We start from the raw sequence: 23,340 nt of genomic DNA, 5'->3' as shown, positions 1-23,340 counted from the left end.
GTATCCTTTTGTTATTGGCCAGGAAACCTGTCCCACCTTCCGCCCCCACACTTTCACGCCTACCCCCACCCCTAGTCTATTAAAGCCCCTGATAATTTTGATCAACGCAATGAAATCTCCACATAACCTTCTTTGTTCTGAGGAGAACATGCATGAGTTCTCTATTCTCTTTCATGTTGCTCATTCTTGGCGCCAAGCTACCAACCTTAGTTGAACGTTCCCTGGTCTAAAGCAACCCCCAGTGGCTCCACACAACTAGATTCCCATACAGAGGCTACCATTGTGGTAAATCTCCCTTGTTTCCCTAAGGCTATGGTGACCATCGTGTGACGTATGCGCGTTTAAGTATCTATTTCAGGGGGACGCAAGGGCATAAGAAACGGGGATTGGAGTAGACCATTCGGCCCATCGAGCCTGCTCTGCCATTCAATGTGCTCACAGCTAAACTTGGGATTCCACTCCATTTTCCTGCTCGCTCCCCATATCCCACCATTAACGGAGAGGCCAAAAATCTGTCCATCCCGGTCCTCAACGATGGAGCATCCACAATCCTCTGGGCTAGATTCCCAACCCTTCGAGTGAAGACATTCCTTCTCATCTCAGTCCTAAATGATCGGCCCCCTTATCCCAACCTTGTGCCCCCGCGTTTGAGATTCCCCTCCGACCAGCGGAATCGACCCCTCGGTGCCCACCCTGGGAAACCCCTTCACAATCCTGCAGGTCTCAATGAGATCGCCTCCCATTCTTCTAAACTCCGGAGAATATCTCCAGAGGGATCTGGACCAACTGGAAAAATGGGCCAGAAAATGGCAGATGGAATTTAATGCAGAAAAGTGTGAGGTGTTACATTTTGGAAGGACAAACCAAGGTAGGACATACACAGTAAATGGTAGGGCACTGAGGAGTGCGGAGGGACAAAGGGATCTGGGAGTTCAGATACATAATTCCCTGAAAGTGGCGTCACAGGTAGACAGGGTTGTAAAGAAAGCTTTTGGCAGACTGCCCTTCATAAATCAAAGTATTGAGTATAGGAGTGGGGATGTTATGGTGAGGTTGTATAAGACATTGGTGAGGCCAACTTTGGAGTATTGTGTGCAGTTCTGGTCGCCTAACTACAGGAAGGATATTAGTAAGATTGAAAGAGTGCAGAGAAGATTTACTAGGATGTTGCCGGGTCTTAAGGAGTTGAGTTACAGGGAAAGATTAAACAGGTTAGGACTTTATTCCTTGGAGCGTAGAAGGATGAGGGGAGATTTGATAGAAGTTTACAAAATTATGAGGGGTATAGACAGAGTAAATGCGAGTAGGCTCTTTCCACTTAGATTAGGAGAGATAAACACGAGAGAACATGTCTTTAGGGTGAAAGGGGAAAGGTTTAGGGGGAACTTCTTCACTCAGAGAGCGGTGAGAGTGTGGAACGAGCTACCATCTGACGTGGTAAATGCGGGCTCACTCTTAAGTTTTAAGAATAAATTGGATAGATACATGGATGGGAAAGTTCTGGAGGCTTATGGACTGGGTGCAGGTCAATGGGACTAGCGGAATAATATTTCGGCACAGACTAGAAGGGCCGAATGGCCTGTTTTTCTGTGCTGTAGTGTCCAATGGTTCTATGGTTCTAATATAAACCCAATTTACTCAGCCTCTCATCCCAGGGACCAATTTAGTGAACCCTTCACTGCACCAGCTCCAGTGCAAGTACATCCTTCATTTAACACGGAGACCAGAACTGCGCACCATATTCCAGATGGGGTCTCACCAAAAACCCTGCACAACAGTAGCAAGGCTTCTTCATTCTTGTACTCCAATCCCATTGCAATAAAGGCCAACATGCCATTTGCCTTCCTCCTTACTTGCTACGCCTGCATGCTAACTTTCCGCGTTCCTTCGACAAACACACCCTTTGATCATCGACACTTACAATTCCCTCACCTTTTTAGATAAAGAAAAAATTTCTGTTTTCTTTCAGTCTCATGGCCAAAGTAAACAGCCTTGCACTCCGCTGCGTTACATTCCCATCAGTCACCTTTTGCCCACTCGCCCGACTTGCAGCCACTCAGTCTCCTCCCCGCAGCTTACCTTCCCACCCTAGCTTGGCCTCATCAGCAAACTCAGATCCATCGCTGAAACAGAAACAGAAATACCTGGAAAAACTCGGCAGGTCCGGCAGCATCGGCGGAGAAGAGCACAGTTGACGTTTCGAGTCTTCATGACCCTTCAACAGAACTAAGTAAACTTAGGAAAGGGGTGAAATATAAGCTGGTTTAAGGAGGGTTTGGGGGGTGGGGGGAGTTTGTTGGGACAAGCAACCAGTGATAGGTGGCGATAACCAAAATCTGTCACAGACAAAAGAACAAAGAGGTGTTGAAGGTGGTGATATTATCTAGAGGAATGTGCTAATTAAGAGTAGCAGACAGGGCAGATAAGGTGCAGATGGCTCTAGTGGGGGGTGGGGGAATACTAAAAGGTAGAAATAAACAATGGGTGGAAATACATTTAAAAATAATGGAAATAGGTGGGAAAAGAAAAACCTATATAAATTATTGGAAAAAACAAAAAGGAGGGGGAAGAAACGGGAAGTGGGTGGGGATGGAGGAGAGAGTTCAAGATCTAAAATTGTTGAACTCAATATTCAGCCCAATAATTTATACAGATTTTTTCTTTTCCCACCTATTTCCATTATTTTTAAATGTATTTCCGCCATTGTTTATTTCTACCTTTTAGTATTCCCCACCCCCCACTAGAGCCATCTGCACCTTATCTGTCCTGTCTGCTACTCTTAATTAACACATTCCTTTAGATAATATCACCACCTTCAACACCTCTTTGTGCTTTTATCTGTGACAGATTTTGGTTATCTCCACCTATCACTGGCTATTTGTCCCAACAAACCCCCCACCTTAAACCAGCTTTTATATTTCACCCCTTTCCTAATTTTACTTAGTTCTGTTGAAGGGTCACGAGGACTCGAAACGTCAACTGTGCTGCCCTCTCCGCCGATGCTGCCAGACCTGCTGAGTTTTTCCAGGTGTTTCTGTTTCTGTTTTGGATTTCCAGCATCCGCAGTTTTTTATTTTTACTTTTAGATACGTCGCCCTCTGCCTCTTTGCCTCAGTCACTCATGTGGAGCGACCTCGAAACCAGAAAGTGGAGGGGGGGGTGAAAATCGGCGACTCACTTGTGATGGCGACCTGGACCCGGTCACTGTGAGTGGACGAGTGCATCTTGTGGTTGATCAGCACTTTGAACATGCAAGTGAAGTAGCCTTCCTGGTGCATGCTGATGTTGTGGATGGTCAGGATGGCGCTGGAGGCTGACGTCGGCCCCACCGAGGCCACCGGTCCCGACTCGCCCACTTTGTAGAGGTAGAAGGTGATCACCGCGAAGACGCTGGCCGACGAGCAGCGGAAGTTGACGGCCTCGCCTTGGACGAACATGCCGGACGTCCGCAACACCGAAATCGAGGGCCGCAACAGGACATCTGAGGCGGGGGAGAGAAAGAGAGAGTGAGCACGGGTGAATCGCTTTGCTCCAGAGGCCCGGGTCAAACCGTTTTGGCCGGGGTTGGGTGGAGGGGGGCATCATTGGCTCTAGAAATTCGCCCCGGGTCACCTTTACATCGCCTATTCTAAATCCCGCTCGATTTCAGCTCCACGGGCATGTTGATTGGACGGCGACCGGGCGGGGGATTGGACCAAGCAACGAATGCAACACGGCCTGTTCTCCATTCTTAGCCAGGATGAGTTTCCTCCCCATTCAGAAATATACAGAGCAAAGGTTACCTGTTTCAATCCCACGCTGTCCGAACATATGAAGCAGGAACAGGAGGAGGCCACTCGGCCCCTCGAGCCTGCCCCGCCATTCAATAAGCTGACGGCCAATCTGATTGTAACCTCAGCCCCACATTCCGGCCGACCCCCCCAATAACCTTTCACCCACCCCCACCTTGCCTAACCAGAATCTATCACGCTCGGCCTTAAACATATTTAAAGACCCTGTTCCCAACGCCTTTTGGGGAAGAGATTTCCAAAGGCTCACCAACCTTTGAGAGAAGGAAATTCTCCTCGTCTCCATTTAAATGGACGAACCCATATTTACAAACAGTGACGTCTATCACAGAATCACACACACAGTGCAGAAGAGGCCCTTCGGCCCATCGAGTCTGCACCGACACTGTGAGAAACGCCTGACCTACCTACCTAATCCCATTGACCAGCGCTTGGCCCCATCGCCTTGAATGTCATGACGTGCCAAGTGTTCATCCAGGTGCTTTTTAAAGGATGTGAGGCTAACCCGCCTCCACCACCCTCCCAGGCAGCGCATTCCAGACCCTCACCACCCTCTGGGTAAAAAAAGTTTTTCCTCACACCCACCCCCCAAACCTCCTGCCCCTCACCTTGACCTTATGTCCACCTGTGACTGACCTTTCAAGTAAGGGGAACAGCTGCTCCCTATCCACCCTGTCCATGCCCCTCATAATCTTGTACATCTCGATCAGGTCACCCCTCAGTCTTCTCCGCTCCAACGAAAACAACCCAAGTCTATCCCACCTCTCCTCATAACTCAAATGTTTCAACCCAGGCAACATCCTGGTGAATCTCCTCTGCACCCCCTCCAGTGCCATCACATCCTTCCTATAATGTGGTGACCTAAGGTCTAGATTCTATGTCTAGGTTTAGATTCTCCCACAAGGGGAAACATCCTCTCCACATCCACCCTGTCAAATCCCCTGAGGGTCCTATATGCATCCATCAAGACGCCTCTTATTCTTCTAAACTCCAGTGAGGACAACTCTGGCCAAAGGCTCAGGCGTCACCTCTTACGTTGTAACATAAAACCACGTTCGGAGTTCTAGATAAAAAATAACAGAAAGTGTCGTAAAAACTCAGCAGGTCTGGGAGCATCTGTGAAGAGAGACAAAGAGTTAACGTTTTGAGTCCAATATGACTCTTCTTCGGAACTTAGATGCCAAAACTGAACAGCATACAAATATACGAATGAGGAACAGGGGTAGGCCATTCGGCTCCTCGACTCTGCTCCCCCATTCAATTAGATCATACCTGATCTGATTGTAACCTCGACCCCACATTCCGGCCTCCCCCACCCCTCCGATAACCTTTCACCCCCCCCTTGTTAATCAAAGAATTGATCTACCTCGGCCTTAAAAACATTTAAAGACTCTGCCTCAAAACTCCATTTGATATTTCTTACATCCATTGCACATTTACGAAGCTGAACTTTATCAGTCCAGTCATATTAAGTGCATTGCAACTTGTGATGTTTTCTTCTCTCTGGGGTTCATGAGTCTTTGGCACCCTCTTCCTCAAAAGGCCGGTGGAAGTAGAGTTTTTTGAATATTTTTAAGGCAAGATCGATTCTTGGTAAACAAGGAGGGGTGAAGGGCTAATCAGGGAGAGGCAGGAATGTGGGGTTGAGGTTACAATTAAATCAGGCATGGTCTTATTGGATGGGCGAGCAGGTTGGAGGGGCTGAGTGGTCTACTCCCGCTCCTAATTCATACGTTCGTGTCAACATCGTTAGACCGAAAGCGGGATCATCCTGGCAAGTCACAACAGGAACTCACTGGGTGGAACATCTGTCTGACATAGAATTAGATAGCGCTGACTGCACTAAATACCAAGCACTGTGTGTTCGGCGCGGTCGCTCAGGCCCCACTCGTTTTGCCCCCAACCATTTCCTTAGCCCTGGTGTTCATATCGCACACCTGTGATGCTACAAAGTGGCGGGACCCTTCCAGAAGGGTTCTGAAGTGGGGGGGGCCCCGGCGGGTGAGAAGTTCCCCAAAATGGCCACTGTCAGATCGTCTCTGCCCATCCCACGCAGCTCCTGCTGAGCTAACTCAATTGGCCGCAAGAGGACGTAAGGACAGAGGCGGTGCGTAGTCCGCAGCTGGTCCGATCCCACCCCATCCTGCGTCTACACAGAGAGAAACAGGCTTAACGTTTCATCTCCGTATGGCCCTCCTTCAGAGCTGGACAGCAGTAGACATTTGATGCATTTTATACTGGGGGTGGAGCAGGGGGAGCAAGGTGGAAGGTCGGCGGTAGGTGTGATCTCAGGAGAGATCGACAAAGATGTCCTGGACACAAGACGAAGGGAGTGTTAATGATAGCGTTAAAGTCTAAAGAAGGTGTTGATGGTGGCATCAAGGTACAATAGCGGAATGTCTGAATAGCAGAAGGGTCAGCGTTCAGTGAGATCACAACATGGGAACAAGTGATAGATGGCCCTTTTTGGAGGGTGGGGTGTGGTCACTGGGGGTAAAGGATCAAAAAAACTGAACGAATCAATCAATAAATAACGCATAAAAATAAATTTAAATTTAAATTCAACGTTAAAAAATGGATTTCAAAAGGGTGCGGTCGAGACGGAGGAGAGAGTTCGTGGTCTGAAGTTGTTGAACTCAATATTCAGCCCGGAAGGCTGTAAAGCGCCCGGTCGGAAGATGAGGTGCTGTTCCTCCAGTTTGCGTTGGGCTTCACTGGAACAATGCAGCAGGCCAAGGACGGACATGTGGGCATGAGAGCAGGGTGGAGTGTTAAAATGGCAAGCGACAGGGAGGTTTGGGTCATGCTTGCGGACAGACCGAAGGTGTTCCGCAAAGCAGGCACCCAGTCTGCGTTTAGTCTCCCCCGGCAATGCAGAGGAGGGGGCCACATTGGGAGCTGGCATCGTCCACAGACGTGTCGGGTTAAGTAGCCTCCGACACGGGTAAAAAAGGCAGGAGGAGTTCCGGGAGGGATTTGAACCTGCATTAGCCTAGTGCATTAACAGTAGGCCAACAATGCACCTCAACTGCCTCCGCTACAAGTATACCCTTCCTTCAGTGAGGAGCCATTAATGATACGCAGACTCACGAATGCCCTGTATCGTTGTAGCAAGCCCTTCCCTACATTTCTACCCCACTCTCCACCACCGCCCTTTCAGTAAGGAACCAGCATCCCATTTGCCTTCCTAATGATTGTCGCTGATGCTCGAGGAGGGTGGAACTGGGTGACAGCAGGGCAGATCAAAGGGTTGTGGGGTTGGAGGAGACTTCAGAATTGGGGATGGGGGGGAGGTGAGACCACGGAGGGGTTTGCAAGCGAGGGTGAGGGCAAACAGCACGAAATGTGGAAGAAGTAGGGTGATTGCGGGGGGGGACTGGGTGGGGAGGAACCCCAGCGTTGGCACCCTTAGCCTAACAGCCAACTCTGTGGATTGCAGAGGATTCCATATAACACCACATTTGGCATAGAGTGATAGAGTCACAGAAAAAGGCCCTTGGGCCCATCTAGTCTGCGCCGGTCAAACAAGTACCTAACTAGTGCTGGCACCTGGAGAGGGTCCAGAGGAGGTTCACGAGAACGAACCCAGGAATGAAAGGCTTAACTATGAGGAACATTTGAGGACTCTGGGTCTATACTCGATGGAGTTTAGAAGGTTGAGGGAGGGGGATCTGATTGAAACTTACAGAATAATGAAAGGCCTGGATAGAGTGGACGTGGGGAAGATGTTTCCATTAGTAGGAGAGACTAGGACCCGAGGGCACAGCCTCAGAGTAAAGGGAAGACCTTTTAGAACAGAGATGAGGAGAAACTTCTTTAGCCAGAGAGTGGTGAATCTATGGAATTCATTGCCACAGAAGGCTGTGGAGGCCAGGTCATTGAGTGTATTCAAGAGCGAGATAGATAGGTTCTTGATTGGTAAGGGGATCAAAGGTTATGGGGAGAAGGCGGGAAAATGGGGTTGAGAAAATTATCAGCCATGATTGAATGGCGGAGCAGACTCGATGGGCCGAATGGCCTAATTTCAGCTCCTATGTCTTATGGTCTATTCTAATCCCATTTGCCAGCACTAGGCCCATAGCCTTATATGCCAAGGCATCACAAGTACACAATCAAATACTTCTTAAATGTTATGAGGGTTTCTGCCTCTACCACCCTTACAGGCAGTGAGTTCCAGATTCCCACCACCCTCTGGGTGAAAAAAATTCTTCCTCACATCCCCTCTAAACCTCCTGCCCCTTACCTTAAATCTATGCCCCCTGATTATTGATCCCTCTATCAAGGGGAAAAGTCCCTGTCTACCCTAAATACGCCCCCTCATAACTTTATACATGCAACACCAAAGCAGCGCATGCTAGTGTTTATACTATTTTCGGGGGTAAAAAAACAATTAAACTCAATTAATAAAACAAGGGGGCAAATTAAATGGCAGCCCCTTAAAGGGAAACTGCGAAAACAAAGAGAAACTCTGAAAGAAGACTAACAAAAATGAAATTTAAGTACGACTAAAGGTGCCAACAAAGGTGCCAAGCCCCTGTGGTACCCACCCAAGCCTCGATCGTGCCCAAGTGTTTATGCTCCATTCGGGCCTCCCCACCTAAATCCCCCATCACCAGGCCTCACTCCCTGTCTACTGCAAACGTGTGCCCAGTGCCTTTGTCTGTTTGTTTAGCTTCCCCTCAAATGCATCTGTAGGATTCACCTCGAACTCTCCCTCAGGCAACAAAGCTCAGTGTTCTCACCATCATTTGGGTAAAGGAAGTTCATCCCGACTTCCCGGTTGGATTTTCGGTAGCTATCTTACATTAACGGTCCAGTTAATGAAGAGCGCCCACCCTATTAAAGCCTTTCGTAGTTTTAAAGACCTCAGCTCGGTCAACCATCCTTTATTTCTTTCACCAAGGAGAAATGAGCTCCAGTTTGCCAGTCCTTCCTTTCCCAAAGTGCATTCCCACACAGTACGTGGGACTGGACAGTGAGGCAATGCGTTTAATTGCCTGCCAATGCGATTCTGCCCAAGCTGACTTTTTACTTACCATAATGCTCAGCGGAGACAATCGTCAATGAGGAACAGTCAAAATTGTCATGCAAGACTCATTATTTGATGAACGCGCACTGTCAGAAACTTGATGCGGGCAATCTGCTAGCCTCAAGTCAAATTAACAAGGTGGATGCTGCGGAGGTGGCAGAGAGTGGCAGCAGTGTACCAACAGCTGGTCCTTGTATCATTCAATCGTGGGATGTGGGCGTTGCTGGCAAGGTGCAGCATTAACTGCCCATCTCTAATTGACCCTGGAGAGGCTGGTGGCCAACTGTCTTCTAGAACCGCTGCAGTCCGCGTAGTGTGGGTACACCCGCACAATCCACATGGTGCAGGTTCCAGGGAGTGTAGAGCCAACCATATTGCTGAGTGTCTGGAGTCATAGGTAGGTTAGACCACATAAAGAACAGAAGATTTATTTCCCTAAAGAGGATTGGTGAACTAGATGGATTTCCCCCCCACCGGTCATTAATAAGACATGAAGTTCCTGATTTTTAAAAATTTATTCACGAGATGTGGGTTTCTCTGGCTGGGCCAGTATTCATTGCCCATCGCTCGATGCCCTTAAGAAGGTGGTGGGTGAGCTGCCTTCTTGAACCACTGCAGTCCCTGTGGTGTAGGTACACCCACAGTGCTGTTAGGGAGGGAGTTCCAGGATTTTGTCCCTGTGGTGTAGGTACACCCACAGTGCTGTTAGGGAGGGAGTTCCAGGATTTTGTCCCTGTGGTGTAGGTACACCCACAGTGCTGTTAGGGAGTTCCAGGATTTTGTCCCTGTGGTGTAGGTACACCCACAGTGCTGTTAGAGAGGGAGTTCCAGGATTTTGTCCATGTGGTGCAGGTACACCCACAGTGCTGTTAGGGAGGGAGTTCCAGGATTTTGTCCCTGTGGTGTAGGTACACCCACAGTGCTGTTAGGGAGGGAGTTCCAGGATTTTGTCCCTGTGGTGTAGGTACACCCACAGTGCTGTTAGGGAGGGAGTTCCAGGATTTTGTCCGTGTGGTGTAGGCATACCCACAGCGCTGTTAGGGAGGGAGTTCCAGGATTTTGTCCCTGTGGTGTAGGTACACCCACAGTGCTGTTAGGGAGGGAGTTCCAGGATTTTGTCCCCTGTGGTGTAGGTACACCCACAGCGCTGTTAGGGAGGGAGTTCCAGGATTTTGTCCCTGTGGTGTAGGTACACCCACAGTGCTGTTAGGGAGGGAGTTCCAGGATTTTGTCCCTGTGGTGTAGGTACACCCACAGTGCTGTTAGGGAGGGAGTTCCAGGATTTTGTCCGTGTGGTGTAGGTACACCCACAGTGCTGTTAGGGAGAGAGTTCTAGGATTTTGACCAGTGACAGTGAAGGAACGGCCAATATATTTCCAAGTCAGGATGTTGAGTGAATTGGTGTGGAATTTCCAGGTGTAGGTGTTCACATCTATCTTCTGTTCTTGTCTTTATAGGTGGTAGTGATTGTGGGTTTGGAAGGTGCTGCCTAAGGAGCCTTGGTGAGTTGCTGCAGTGCAACTTGTAGATGGTGTACACACTGCTGCTACTGTGAATGTGTGGCCAATAAAGCAGGGTGATTTTTCCAGGACAATGTCCAGCTTCTTGAGTGTTGTGGGAGCTGAACTCATCCAGGCAAGTGGGGAGTATTCCATCACCCTCCTGACTTGTGCCTTGTAGATGGTGGACAGGCTTTGGGGAGTCAGGGGGTGAGTTACTCACCACAGGGTTCCTAGCATCTGACCTGCTCTTGTAGTCGCAGTATTTTTTTGGCTGATCCCAGTTCAGTTTCTGGTCAGTGGGAACTCCAAGGATGTTGATAATGGGGGGTGCCATTGAACATCAAGGGGCGATGGTTGGGTTCTCTCTTGTTGGAGATGGTCACTGTGTGTCACAAATGTCACTTGCCTTGTCAGCCCAAGCCTGGATACTGTTCAGGTCTTGCTGCATTTGGACATGGGCTGCTTCAGTATCTGAGGAGTCGCGAATGGTGCTGAACATTGTGCAACCATCAGCGAACATTCCCCACTTCTCACCTTACGATGGAAGGAAGGTCATTGATGGAGCAGCTGAAGGTGGTTGGGCCTTAGGGACTCCTGCAGCTGAGATAACAGACCTCCAACCACCACAACCATCTTCCTTTGTGCTTGCTATGACTCCAACCAGCGGAGAGTTTTGCCCGTGATTCCTATTGACTCCAGTTTTGCTAGGGCTCCTTGATGCCACACTTGGTCAAATGCTGCCTTGATGTCAAGGGCGGTCACCCTCACCTCACCTCAGGAGTTCAGCTCCTATGCTTGAACCAAGGCTGTAACGAGGTCAGGAGCTGAGCGGCCCTGGCAGAACCCAAACTGGGCATCAGTGAGCAGGTTATTGCTAAGCAAGTGCCGCTTGACAGCCCCTTCCATTGCTTCACTGATAATCGAGGGTAGACCAATGGTGTGGTAATTGGCTAGGTTGGATTTACCCTGCTTTTGGTACACAGGGCAACTTTCCCACTCGGCCAGGTAGATGCCAGTGATTTTGATCGAATTCAGATTCCACCACCCACCAACTGTGATGGGATTCGATCCCAGGGCCCCAGGTTTCCAATTCAGTGACATTCTCACTTCGGTACCGTCACTCACTCCGAGTTCCTGCCCCCAAGCTTGGCCTGCGTGGTGCAGTGCATGCTCCTTGACAGCCGCAGTAAACGCAAACTCCAGGGATGCAACTAATGTCTGATGAGGGTTTCGAATTAACCCTCGGAACCAACTTTTACAGGGGCCATTTCCAAATGGCAGGGCAGAGATCGAGATCTCCCGTGTCCCTCTTGCACCCACTAAAGATGTTTTCTTTGTCCTCTTTATAATGTGTTTATTTTTCTGAATTGTATCATTGCAAAGATAAACACTGAACAAAGTGATATTTTTTCTCAAAAGTGTCAGTCCGTATCTTGTTCTCAAGTATTTTTTTTTTCATTTCAGACAGTGCTGACCTTCAATCTGCTATTAACACCTACTCTGGACCAGCTCTGGCCTTCATTCAGCTCTTTACACATTCTGCTATTTCGCTTTCAGACAGTGCTGACCTTCATTCTGCTATTAACACCTACTCTGGACCAGCTCTGTCCTTCATCAGCTTTTTACACATTCTGCTATTTCGCTTTCAGACAGTGCTGACCTTTATTCTGCTATTAACACCTACACTGGACCAGTGCTGACCTTCATTCAGCTCTTTACACATTCTGCTATTTCGCTTTCAGACAGGGCTGACCGTTATTCTGCTATTAACATCCACTCCGGACCAAAAGCTTTAGCCTTTCATGCTCTCATTACCGATTTCTTTGCCCCGTGCTCGGTGCCAGCTTTAACATTCAATCTACCCTGGGCCTCTAACCTATCCCCGGCCTTCTCTTTTGCTCCACCTGCCACTCCCCCCTTTCTCTACGTGTTCTTATTTCCCTTCAGGGGGAGGAGCCGAAACTCTTCTGCCAGCCCGTCATCTGAGCCCTGAAAGGGTTGACCAGCCTTACCTGTCACGGTCACTTTGACACGCTCACTCTCCGAGGAGTTGTACAGTTTTCCCGACCTCTTGAGCTGGTAGAGGCAGAGGTAATACCCGTTGTCGGCGTAGGTGAGGTTGGCGATGGAGAAGGTCATCGAGAATCCTGCCGTTGGCACGGCCTGGTAGGCCACGGGGCTCTCCCCGTCGACCTTGAGCAGCAGGAAGATGGCCCCGCTGAAGATGGAGGAGGCGGTGCACCTGATGCTCACGTACTCGCCGATGGAATACTTGCCAGATGTGCGGAACAGCTGGATGTGCGGCTTGGTCGGCTGGTCTGAAGGCGAAAAACGAGACGGGGAGGGGGGTGGGGGAGGGAGATTGGATGAAACAAGGAGGCGGCGAAAATCAGGTCACCGTGGGAATGAGACGCCAGAGAACGAGGTTGTTCAGGCCCTCCCTATCTTTCAACGGGCCGAGGCGTGTGGCTGATACCCTGGGGTCATGGGTGCCAACAACTGGCGCAATGTCCAACTGGGGGCTGCCTCTGCCTCGACCCCCGTGGTCCCCCCACCCACCGTCTCACCACCCCCACCGGCCCCCACCACCCGCCGTCTTACACATCGTTTTTGTTCAATTTTTGTTTCACGACAGGAGTACAAATAGGAGATCGCTGGGGCACTGGGTTGAGTGGGAGGAGAGCGGTGAGCCCGAACAGGTCGGTTTCCAGTGGCCTTGCTCACTCTCCTTAACGGTACTGGATAAAGGAGGAGGAGAAGGGCTTCAACTGCCTGGAGAGAAGTTTGGGGGGGTGGTGGTGGGTATAGTGGCGTGGAGGTGAGGGGAAGCCAGTCGTAAAACATAAAGGGAAGACCTGAGGTCCATTTTGGTTTTGATTCCCAGCAGGAAACGCCTGATATGAATTTCGCCAGCTTTTCATTTAACCCAAAAGCAATGCAAACGAAATTCAGGGAAGATGCATAATAGGCATAATTGCTCATTGACACAATCGACCATGTGTAAACTAACATCAATTCACATTCTCCGACTTCTGTGCACCAGGACTGCTATTCCGCTGCACTGAATGCCAGGGAAGTGAATGTCAGGTATAATTGGAGGCTTTAACATACATTTCGCGTTACCACAATTCTTCCCTCTCCCAGGTAAATGCAAAACAGTAGCCAGGTAAAGAGGGCAGTATTTAATGTTTTTTTTTCATTCATTCCTAGGATGTGGGCGCTGCTCGATAGACCAGTATTTGTTGCCTATCCCTAATTGCCCCTTGAGAAGGTGTTCGCCAGCTGACTTCTTAAACCGCTGCAGTCCATGTGGTGTATGTACACCCACAGTTAGGGGTGGGAGGGAGTTCCAGCGACAGTGAAGGAACGGCCGATACATTTCCAGGTCAGGACGGTGAGTGGCTCGGAGGGGGAACTTCCAGGTGGTGGTGTTCCCGTTTCTTTGCTGCCCTCGTCTTTCTAGGTAGTAGCGGCCGTGGGTTTGGAAGGTGCTGTCGAAGGAGCCTTGGCGAGTTGCTGCAGTGCATCTTGTAGATGGTGCACACACTGCTGCTACTGTGCGTCAGTGGTGGAGGGAGTGAATGTTTGTGGATGGGGTGCCAATCAAGCGGGGCTGCTTTGTCCTGGATGGTGTCGAGCTTCTTGAGTTTTGTGGGAGCTGCACTCATCCAGGCAAGTGGAGAGTATTCCATCACACTCCTGACTTGTGCCTTGTAGATAGCGAATGGGCTTTGTGGCATCAGGAGGTGAGTTACTCTCTGCAGGATTCCTAGCCTCTGACCTGCTCTTGTAGCCATTGCATTTATATGGCTGGTCCAGTTCAGTTTCTGGGCAATGGTAACCATCAGGATGTTGATAGTGGTAGTTCAGTAATGCCATTGAATGTCAAGGGGCGATGGTTGGATTCTCTCTTGTTGGAAATGGCCATTGCCTGGCACTTGTGTGGCGCGAATATTACTTGCCACTTGTCAGCCCAAGCCTGGATATTGTCCAGGTCTTGCTGCATTTGGACATGGACTGCTTCAGTATCTGAGGAGTCGCAAATGGTGTTGAATATTGTGCAATCATCAGCGAACATCCCCACTTCTCACCTTATGATGGAAGGAAGGTCATTGATGAAGCAGCTGAAGGTGGTTGGGCCGAGGACACTACCCTGAGGAACTCCTGCAGTGATGTCCCAGAGCTGAGATGACTGACCTCCAACAACTACAACCATCTTCCTTTGTGCTAGCTATGACTAACCAGAGGAGAGTTTTCCCCCTGAGTCCCATTGACTCCACTTTTGCCAAGGCTCCTTGATGCCACACTCTGTCAAATGCGGCCTGGATATCAAAGACAGACATCCTCACCTCACCTAGGGAGGTCAGATCTTTTGTCCATGTTTGGACCAAGGCTGCAATGAAATCAGGAGCTGAGTGGCCCTGGCAGAACCCAAACTGGGCGTCAGTGAGCAGGGTCTTGCTAAGCAAGTGTTGCTTGATAGCACTGTTGATAATCCCTTCCATTACTTTATTGATGATGGAGGGTAGGCTGATGGGACGGTAATTGGCAGGGTTGGAATTGTCCTGCTTTTTGTGTACAGGACATACCCGGGCAATTTTACACATAGCTCTGTGGATGCCAGCATTGTAATTGTTCTGGAACAGCTTGGCTAGGGGCGCGGCAAGTTCTGGAGCACAAGTCTTCAGAACTATTGCCGGAATATTGTCAGGGCCCATAGCCTTTGCAGTATCCAGTGCCTTCAGCTGTTTCTTGATATCACGTGGAGTGAATCAAATTGGCTGAATACTGGCATCCGCGATGCTGGGGACCTCCGGAGGAGGCTGAGATGGATCATCCACTCAACACTTCTGGTTGCAGATTGTAGCAAATGCTTCATCTATATCTTTGTGTGGGCTCCTCCATCATTGAGGATGGGGATATTTGTGGAGCCTCCTCCTCCAATGAGTTGTTTAATTGTCCATCACCATTCACGACTGGATGTGGCAGGACTGCAGAGCTTAGATCTGATCTGTTGGTTATGGGGGTCGCTTAGTTTTCTCTATCACTTGCTGTTATGCTGTTTGGCACGCAAGTAGTCCTGTTTTATAGCTTCACCAGGTTGACATCTCATTTTTAGGTGTGCCTGGTGTTGCTCCTGGCATGCCCTCCTGCACTCTTCATTGAAGCAGGGTTGATCCCCTGGCTTGGCGGTAATGGTAGAGTGGGGGATATGCTGGGCCATGAGGTTACAGATTATCTTTGAGTACAATTCTGCTGCTGCTGATGGCCCACAGCGCCTCATGGATGCCCAGTCTTGAGTTGATGGTCCTGTTTACGAAATCTATCCCATTCAGCACGGTGGTAGTGCCACACAACACGATGGAGGGTGTCCCCAATGTGAAGACGGGACTTTGTCTCCGCAACGACTGTGTGGTGGTCACTCCTGCCCATACTGTCATGGACAGATGCATCTGCGGCAGGCAGGTTGGTGAGGATGAGGTCAAGTATGTTTTCCCCTCTTGTTGGTTCCCTCACCACCTGCCGCAGACCCGGTCTAGCTGTTATGTCATTTAGGACTCGGCCAGCTTGGTCAGTAGCTGTGCTACCGAGCCACTCTTGGTGTTAGACATTGAAGTCCCCCACCCAGAGGACATTCTGCACCCTTTCCACCCTCAGTGCTTCCTCCAAGTGGTGTTCAACATGGAGAGGAGCACTGATTCATCAACTGAGGGAGGGCGGTACGTGGTCATCAGCAGGAGGTTTCCTTGCCCATGTTTGACCTGATGGTGAGACTTCATAGGGTCCGGAGTTAATCTTCAGGACTCCCAGGGCAACTCCCATCCGACTGTATACCACTGTGTCGCCACCTCTGCTGGGTCGGTTCTGCTGGTGGGACAGGACATACCCAGGGACACTGACGGTAGGGTCTGGGACGTTATCTGTCAGATCTGATTCCATGAGTTTGGTTAGGCCACGCTGCTGCTTGAGTTATCTGTGGGACAGCTCTCCCAATTTTGGCACTAGCTTGCCGGTGTTAGTAAGGGAGACTTTTGCAGGGTCGACATTGCTGAGATTTCCGTTGTCATTTCTGGTGCCTAGATCGATGCTGGGTAGCCTGTCAAGGACGTATTGAATGAACGGCATGACACTAGGAAGTTCACAGGAACAAAGGGACCTTGGCGTGTGTGTCCATAGGTCTCTGAAGGCGGAGGGGCATGTTAGTGGGGTGGTGAAAAAGGCGTATGGGACACTTGCCTTTATCAATCGAGGCATAGATTACAAAAGTAGGGAGGTCATGTTGGAGTTGTATAGAGCCTCGGTGAGGCCACAGCTGGAGTACTGTGTGCAGTTCTGGTCGCCACATTATAGGAAGGATGTGATTGCACTGGAGGGGATGCAGAGGAGATTCACCAGGATGTTGCCTGGGATGAAACGTTTAAGTGATGAAGAGAGGTTGGATAGACTTGGGTTGTTTCCGTTGGAGCAGAGAAGACTGAGGGGCGACCTGATCGAGGTGTACAAGATTATGAGGGGCATGGACAGGGTGGATAGGGAGCAGCTGTTCCTCTTAGTTGAAGGGTCAGTCACCAGGGGGCATAAATTCAAGGTGAGGGGCAGGAGGTTTAGGGGGGATGTGAGGAAAAACTTTTTTGACCCAGAGGGTGGTGAGGGTCTGGAATGCGCTGCCTGGGAGGGTGGTGGAGGCGGGTTAGCCTCACATCCTTTAAAAAGTACCTGGATGAACACTTGGCACATCATAAACATTCAAGGCTATGGGGCCAAGTGCTGGTCAATGGGATTAGGTAGGTAGGTCAGGTGTTTCTCACGTGTCGGTGCAGACTCGAAGGGCCGAAGGGCCTCTTCTGCACTCTGTGTGATTCTGATCCTGTCCAGTTTTGTTCCCTTGTCACAACTGAATGGCTTGTTGGCCATTTCACAGTCAACCACATTGCTGTGGTCCTGTAGTTACATATAGGGCAGATTCCCTTCCCTGGAGGGCATTAGTGAACCATCTGGGTTTTTACAACAATGGTTTCATGGTCATCATTAGACTTTTAATTCCAGATTATTGTCAAATTCAAATGCCACTATTTGCCGTGGCGGGATTGGAACACGGGACCCTAAAGCATTACCCCCGGGTTCTGGATCATTAGTCCAGCGACAAAGCCACTACACCGTCACCTCCCCTCACGCTATTAGGATGGAGTTACAGCATTTTAACCCCAGCGACAGTGAAGGAACGGCCGACATATTTCCAAGTCAGGATGGTGAGTGGCTTGGAGGGGAACTTCCAGGTGGTGGTGTTCCCATGTGTCTGCTGCCCTTGTCCTTCTAGACGGTAGTGGTCATGGGTTTGGAAGGTGCTGTCTAAGGAGCCTTGGTGAGTTGCTGCAGTGCATCTTGTAGATGGTACACATACTGCTGCTACTGTCCGTCGGTGGTGGGAGGGAGTGGATGTTTGTGGATGGGGTGCCGATCAAGCGGGGCTGCTTTGTCCTGGACAGTGTCGAGCTTCTTGAGTGTTGTGGGAGCTGCACCCATCCAGGCAAGTGGAGAGTATTCCATCACACTCCTGACTTGTGCCTTGTAGATGGTGGACAGACTTTGGGGAGTCAGGAGGTGAGTGTCTCACTGCAGAATTCCAAGCCTCTGGCCTGTTCTTGTATCCACAGTATTTATATGGCTGGTCCAGCTCTGGTTCTGGTCAATGGTAACCCCCAGGATGTTGATATGTGTTTGTTTGTGTGTCTGTCAATGTGTCTGTATGTGTGTCTCTGTGTGAGAATGTGCGGGTGTGTGTGTGTATATATATGTGTGCCTGTGCACGTGTGTTTCTGTGAGTGTGTGTAATTGTGCTTTTGTGTGTGTTAGTGAAAGTGTGTGTGTGTGAGTTTGTGTGTGAGATTGTGTGTGTGTGTGAGATTGTGTGCATACGTGCATGTGTGTGTGTGTGTGTGAGCGCCTTTGTCTCTGTGTGTGTGTTTTTGTGTGTGAGAGAGAGAGAGAAAGTGTGCATATTTACATGTGTGCGTGTCTGTCCATCTGCATGTGTGTGTGTGTCCGTGTGTGCATATGTGTGTCTGTGTGTTTATGTGTGTCTGCGTTTCTGTGATTGTGTGCCTGTGAGTAAGTGTGTGTCTATGTATGTATGTGCGTGTCTATGTGTGTGTGTCTGAGTGAGTGTGTGCCTATGTATGTATGTGCGTGTGTGTATGTGTGTGTCTATGTATGTATGTGTGTGCCTGTGTGTGTGTGTCTGAGTGAGTGTGTGCCTATGTATGTATGTGCGTGTGTCTGAGTGAGTGTGTGCCTATGTATGTATGTGCGTGTCTGTATGTGTCTGAATGTGTCTATGTATGTGTGTATCTGCGTGTCTGTGTGTCCATGTGTGACTGAGTGAGTGTGTGTCTACTTGTGTGTGTGTGTGTGTGTGCGCGCCTGAGTGAGTGTGTGTCTGTGCCTGAGTGAGTGTGTGTCTATGTGTGTGTGTGCGTGTATGTGTGTGTGTGCCTGAGTGAGTGTGTGTCTATGTATGTGTGCGTGTGTGTGTGTGTGTGTGTGCCTGAGTGAGTGTGTGTCTATGTATGTGTGTATGTGTGTGTATGTGTGTGTGTGCCTGAGTGTGTGTCTATGTATGCGTGTGCGTGTCTGTGTGTGTGTGCCTGAGTGAGTGTGTGTCTATGTATATGTGCGTGTGTGTGTGTCTGAGTGTGTGTGTGTGTGTGCCTGAGTGTGTGTCTATGTTATGTGTGTGTGTGTCAGAGTGTGTGTGTGTGCCTGAGTGAGTGTCTATGTGTGTGTGTGTGTCTGAGTGAGTGTGTGTCTATGTATATGTGTGTGTGTGTGTGTCTGAGTGTGTGTGTGTGCCTGAGTGAGTGTCTATGTACGTGTGTGTGTGTCTGTGTGTGTGTCTGAGTGAGTGTGTGTCTATGTATATGTGCGTGTGTGTGTCTGAGTGTGTGTGTGTGTGCCTGAGTGTGTGTCTATGTATGTGTGTGCGTGTCTATGTATGTGTGTTTGTGCCTGAGTGAGTGTGTGTCTATGTATGTGTGTGCGTGTGTGCCTGAGCGTGTGTCTATGTATGTGTGTGTGCCTGAGTGAGTGTATGTCTATGTATGTGTGTGTGTGCCTGAGTGTGTGTGTGTCTATGTATGTGTGTGCGTGTGTGCCTGAGTGTGTGTCTATGTATGTGTGTGCGTGTCTATGTATGTGTGTTTGTGCCTGAGTGAGTGTGTGTCTATGTATGTGTGTGCGTGTGTGCCTGAGCGTGTGTCTATGTATGTGTGTGTGCCTGAGTGAGTGTGTGTCTATGTATGTGTGTGCGTGTGTGCCTGAGTGTGTGTCTATGTATGTGTGTGTGTGTGTGTGCCTGAGTGAGTGTATGTCTATGTATGTGTGTGCGTGTGTGCCTGAGTGTGTGTCTATGTATGTGTGTGCGTGTGTGCCTGAGTGTGTGTCTATGTATGTGTGTGTGCCTGAGTGAGTGTATGTCTATGTATGTGTGTGCGTGTGTGCCTGAGTGTGTGTCTATGTATGTGTGTGTGTGTGTGTGTGTGTGTGCCTGGGTGAGTGTGTGTCTATGTATGTGTGTGCGTGTGTGCCTGAGTGTGTGTCTATGTATGTGTGTGTGTGTGTGTGCCTGAGTGAGTGTATGTCTATGTATGTGTGTGCGTGTGTGCCTGAGTGTGTGTCTATGTATGTGTGTGTGTGCCTGAGTGAGTGTGTGTCTATGTATGTGTGTGCGTGTGTGCCTGAGTGTGTGTCTATGTATGTGTGTGTGCCTGAGTGACTGTGTGTCTATGAATGTGTGTGCGTGTGTGCCTGAGTGAGTGTGTGTGTATGTGTGTGTGTGTGCCTGAGTGAGTGTGTGTCTATGTATGTGTGTGTGCGTGTCTGTGTGTGTGTCTATGTATGTGTGTGTGTGTGCCTGAGTGAGTGTGTGTCTATGTGTGTGTGTGTGCGTGTCTGTGTGTGTGTGTGTGTGTGTGTGCCTGAGTGAGTGTGTTTGTATGTGTGTGTGTGTGTGTGCGTGTGTGTGCCTGAGTGAGTGTGTGTGTATGTGTGTGTGTGTGTGCGTGTGTGTGCGTGTCTGTGTGTGTGCCTGAGTGAGTGTGTGTCTATGTGTGTGTGTGTGTGTGTGCCTGAGTGAGTGTGTGTCTATGTGTGTGTGTGTGTGTGTGTGCCTGAGTGAGTGTGTGTCTATGTGTGTGTGTGTGTGTGTGTGTGTGTGCCTGAGTGAGTGTGTGTCTATGTGTGTGTGTGTGTGTGTGCCTGAGTGAGTGTGTGTCTATGTATGTGTGTGCGTGTGTGCCTGAGTGAGTGTGTGTCTATGTATGTGTGTGCGTGTGTGCCTGAGTGAGTGTGTGTCTATGTATGTGTGTGTGTGTGTGCCTGAGTGAGTGTGTGTCTATGTATGTGTGTGCGTGTGTGCCTGGTGAGTGTGTGTGTGTGCCTGAGTGAGTGTGTGTCTATGTATGTGTGTGCGTGTGTGCCTGAGTGAGTGTGTGTCTATGTATGTGTGTGCGTGTGTGCCTGAGTGAGTGTGTGTGTGTGCCTGAGTGAGTGTGTGTCTATGTATGTGTGTGTGTGTGTGCCTGAGTGAGTGTGTGTCTATGTATGTGTGTGCGTGTGTGCCTGAGTGAGTGTGTGTGTGTGCCTGAGTGAGTGAGTGTGTCTGTGTGTGTGTGTGTGTGTGTGTGCCTGATTGAGTGTGTGTCTATGTATGTGTGTGCGTGTGTGCCTGAGTGAGTGTGTGTGTGTGCCTGAGTGAGTGAGTGTGTGTCTGTGTGTGTGTGTGTGTGTGTGTGCCTGAGTGAGTGAGTGTGTGTCTGTGTGTGTGTGTGTGTGTGTGTGTGCGTGTCTGTGTGTGTGAGTACGTTTCTGGGAGAGGCATTCACAAGTGCCGCCACTTCCCGAATCTAACCCAACCGGCGTCATTCCAAATCGGCCGCTGTCGCCCGTGGTCCACCCCAACCTAAACCTGGTCCCCTCGAGCTGACCGGAGCAGGGATTCAGGCGCTGCTGTCAATGGCGGGCGCCCCGTCTCCGTGCCACGGCCCAGGCCCAGGCGGCAATCCCAGCCCCGGGGCGACTCCCGGCTCGACCCCCGACGTGGCCACTTACCGATCACCGTGACCCTGGCCCTGTCGCTCAGGGTGGAATTGTAGCGCTGACCCCGCCTCTCCAGCTGGTACATGCAGGTGTAAAAGCCGCTCTGGCTCAGGTTGACGTTCCGGACCACGAAGGTGACGTTCGAGTACTCGGCTTCCGCCTCCAGGGAGCTGGTGTAGGAGGCCTCGCCGACCTTCTGCAGGTAGAAGGAGGCCCCGAGGTGGTAACTGGGCGAGGCACATTGGATTCGGAGGGACTCCCCTTGTGCGAATATACTGGAGGTCCTTAACACGGCGATTTCTGGGCTTTGAAGCTGCTCTGGGTCAAAAGAAAACATCGTGAATAAAACATTTGCCCCCAAAGCCCTCAGGTCACAGGGGTCGACAAATGTGGAAGATCCTGAGGGGACCTGACAGGGCAGATGCTGAGAGGAGGTTTCTCCCCCTCATGGGAGAGGAGGCACTCGGTAAACACAAAGGGTCGCCCATTTAGGGCGGAGATTGTTTTCTCGATCTTTCACGGGACGCGGGCTTCGCTGGCCGGGCCCAGCATTTCTATTGCCCGTCCCTGGTTGCCCCTTGAGAAGGTGGTGGGTGAGCTGCCTTCTTGAACCAGTCTGTGTGGTGTAGGTACACCCACAGCGCTGTTAGGGAGGGAGTTCCAGGATTTTGTCCCTGTGGTGTAGGTACACCCACAGTGCTGTTAGGGAGGGAGTTCCTGGATTTTGTCCGTGTGGTGTAGGTACACCCACAGTGCTGTTAGGGAGGGAGTTCCAGGATTTTGTCCCTGTGGTGTAGGTACACCCACAGTGCTGTTAGGGAGGGAGTTCCTGGATTTTGTCCGTGTGGTGTAGGTACACCCACAGTGCTGTTAGGGAGGGAGTTCCAGGATTTTGTCCCCTGTGGTGTAGGTACACCCACAGTGCTGTTAGAGAGGGAGTTCCAGGATTTTGTCCTGTGTGGTGTAGGTACACCCACAGTGCTGTTAGGGAGGGAGTTCCAGGATTTTGTCCTGTGTGGTGTAGGTACACCCACAGCGCTGTTAGGGAGGGAGATCCAGGATTTTGTCCTGTGTGGTGTAGGTACACCCACAGCGCTGTTAGGGAGGGAGTTCCAGGATTTTGACCCATCGACAGTGAAGGAACGGCCGATATATTTCCAAGTCAGGATGGCGAGTGGCTCGGAGGGGAACTTCCAGGTGGTGGTGTTCCCCATGTACTGAACCATGTGAAAAGGGATCACTGACATTGAACCGAAGTGTTGTCAAGCAACAGATACAGAAAATGCTGGAGAAACTCAGCAGGTCTGGCAGCATATGTGGAGAGAGAAACAGAGTTAACATTTTCAGTCAGCATGACTCATCTTCAGAGCTAAGTAGAAGTAGAAATGTGATGGGTTTTACACTATTTAAGAGGAGATACTGCAAAATAGAATTCGGGGATAGGTGGGGGCTAAGGAGAGAGTGACAATGATACCATATTTGCAATAGGGAGTGTTAAAGGCTAAAGGAGATGCTGATAGTGGAATAAAGGTAAGATCGCAGAATGTGTCAAGAGCAGATTAACACATTACATTAACACTATTAAGACATTCTGCCTCCTTACCTTTATGCCACTCATTGCAACAAACTAATGTCAATAACTCTGCAATTTTCTGATTGGAATGATAAGCCAGGCTGTATATATCTCAAGGTATCCAGTAATAAATGGCACTGACCCATGTCCTTGGTCCTCTGACCGATTTTAGTCCAATTAGATAGGGTCTTCACTCAGGTCTGCATCTGCCCTCCAGCAGATTTGTGGGAGTGCTGAGTTGTTTGGTATAATTGTACTGGAACCGTTGGGTCTCTCAGGATGACAGCACATCTGTGTCCGTGCCACACTCTCAATTGGGGAAGAAGGCCAGTCTCATTCTTGCTTGGTCTTCAT

General features: G+C 49.9%; 1 protein-coding gene across 1 annotated transcript in view; it reads right to left on the bottom strand.

Moving 5' to 3' along the window:
* LOC144677195 (uncharacterized) overlaps positions 1-21,750 on the bottom strand; it is a 28,542-nt gene extending 6,792 nt beyond the window's left edge. The window contains exons 1-3 of the mRNA XM_078537379.1: positions 21,426-21,750; positions 12,332-12,637; positions 3,179-3,481 (exon numbers count right to left, since the gene is read on the bottom strand). Coding sequence (XP_078393505.1) covers positions 3,179-3,481; positions 12,332-12,637; positions 21,426-21,750 — 934 coding nt within the window. The remainder of the gene's footprint in view (positions 1-3,178; positions 3,482-12,331; positions 12,638-21,425) is intronic.
* Between the last annotated feature and the right edge of the window lie 1,590 nt (positions 21,751-23,340).

The sequence above is a fragment of the Cetorhinus maximus genome, unplaced genomic scaffold (genome assembly GCF_964194155.1).
Source record: "Cetorhinus maximus unplaced genomic scaffold, sCetMax3.hap1.1 HAP1_SCAFFOLD_2294, whole genome shotgun sequence".
NCBI classification, from domain to species: Eukaryota; Metazoa; Chordata; class Chondrichthyes; order Lamniformes; family Cetorhinidae; genus Cetorhinus; species Cetorhinus maximus.
The sequence above is the reverse complement of the archived record's forward strand: the minus strand, read 5'-3'. Positions and strand labels throughout refer to the sequence as shown.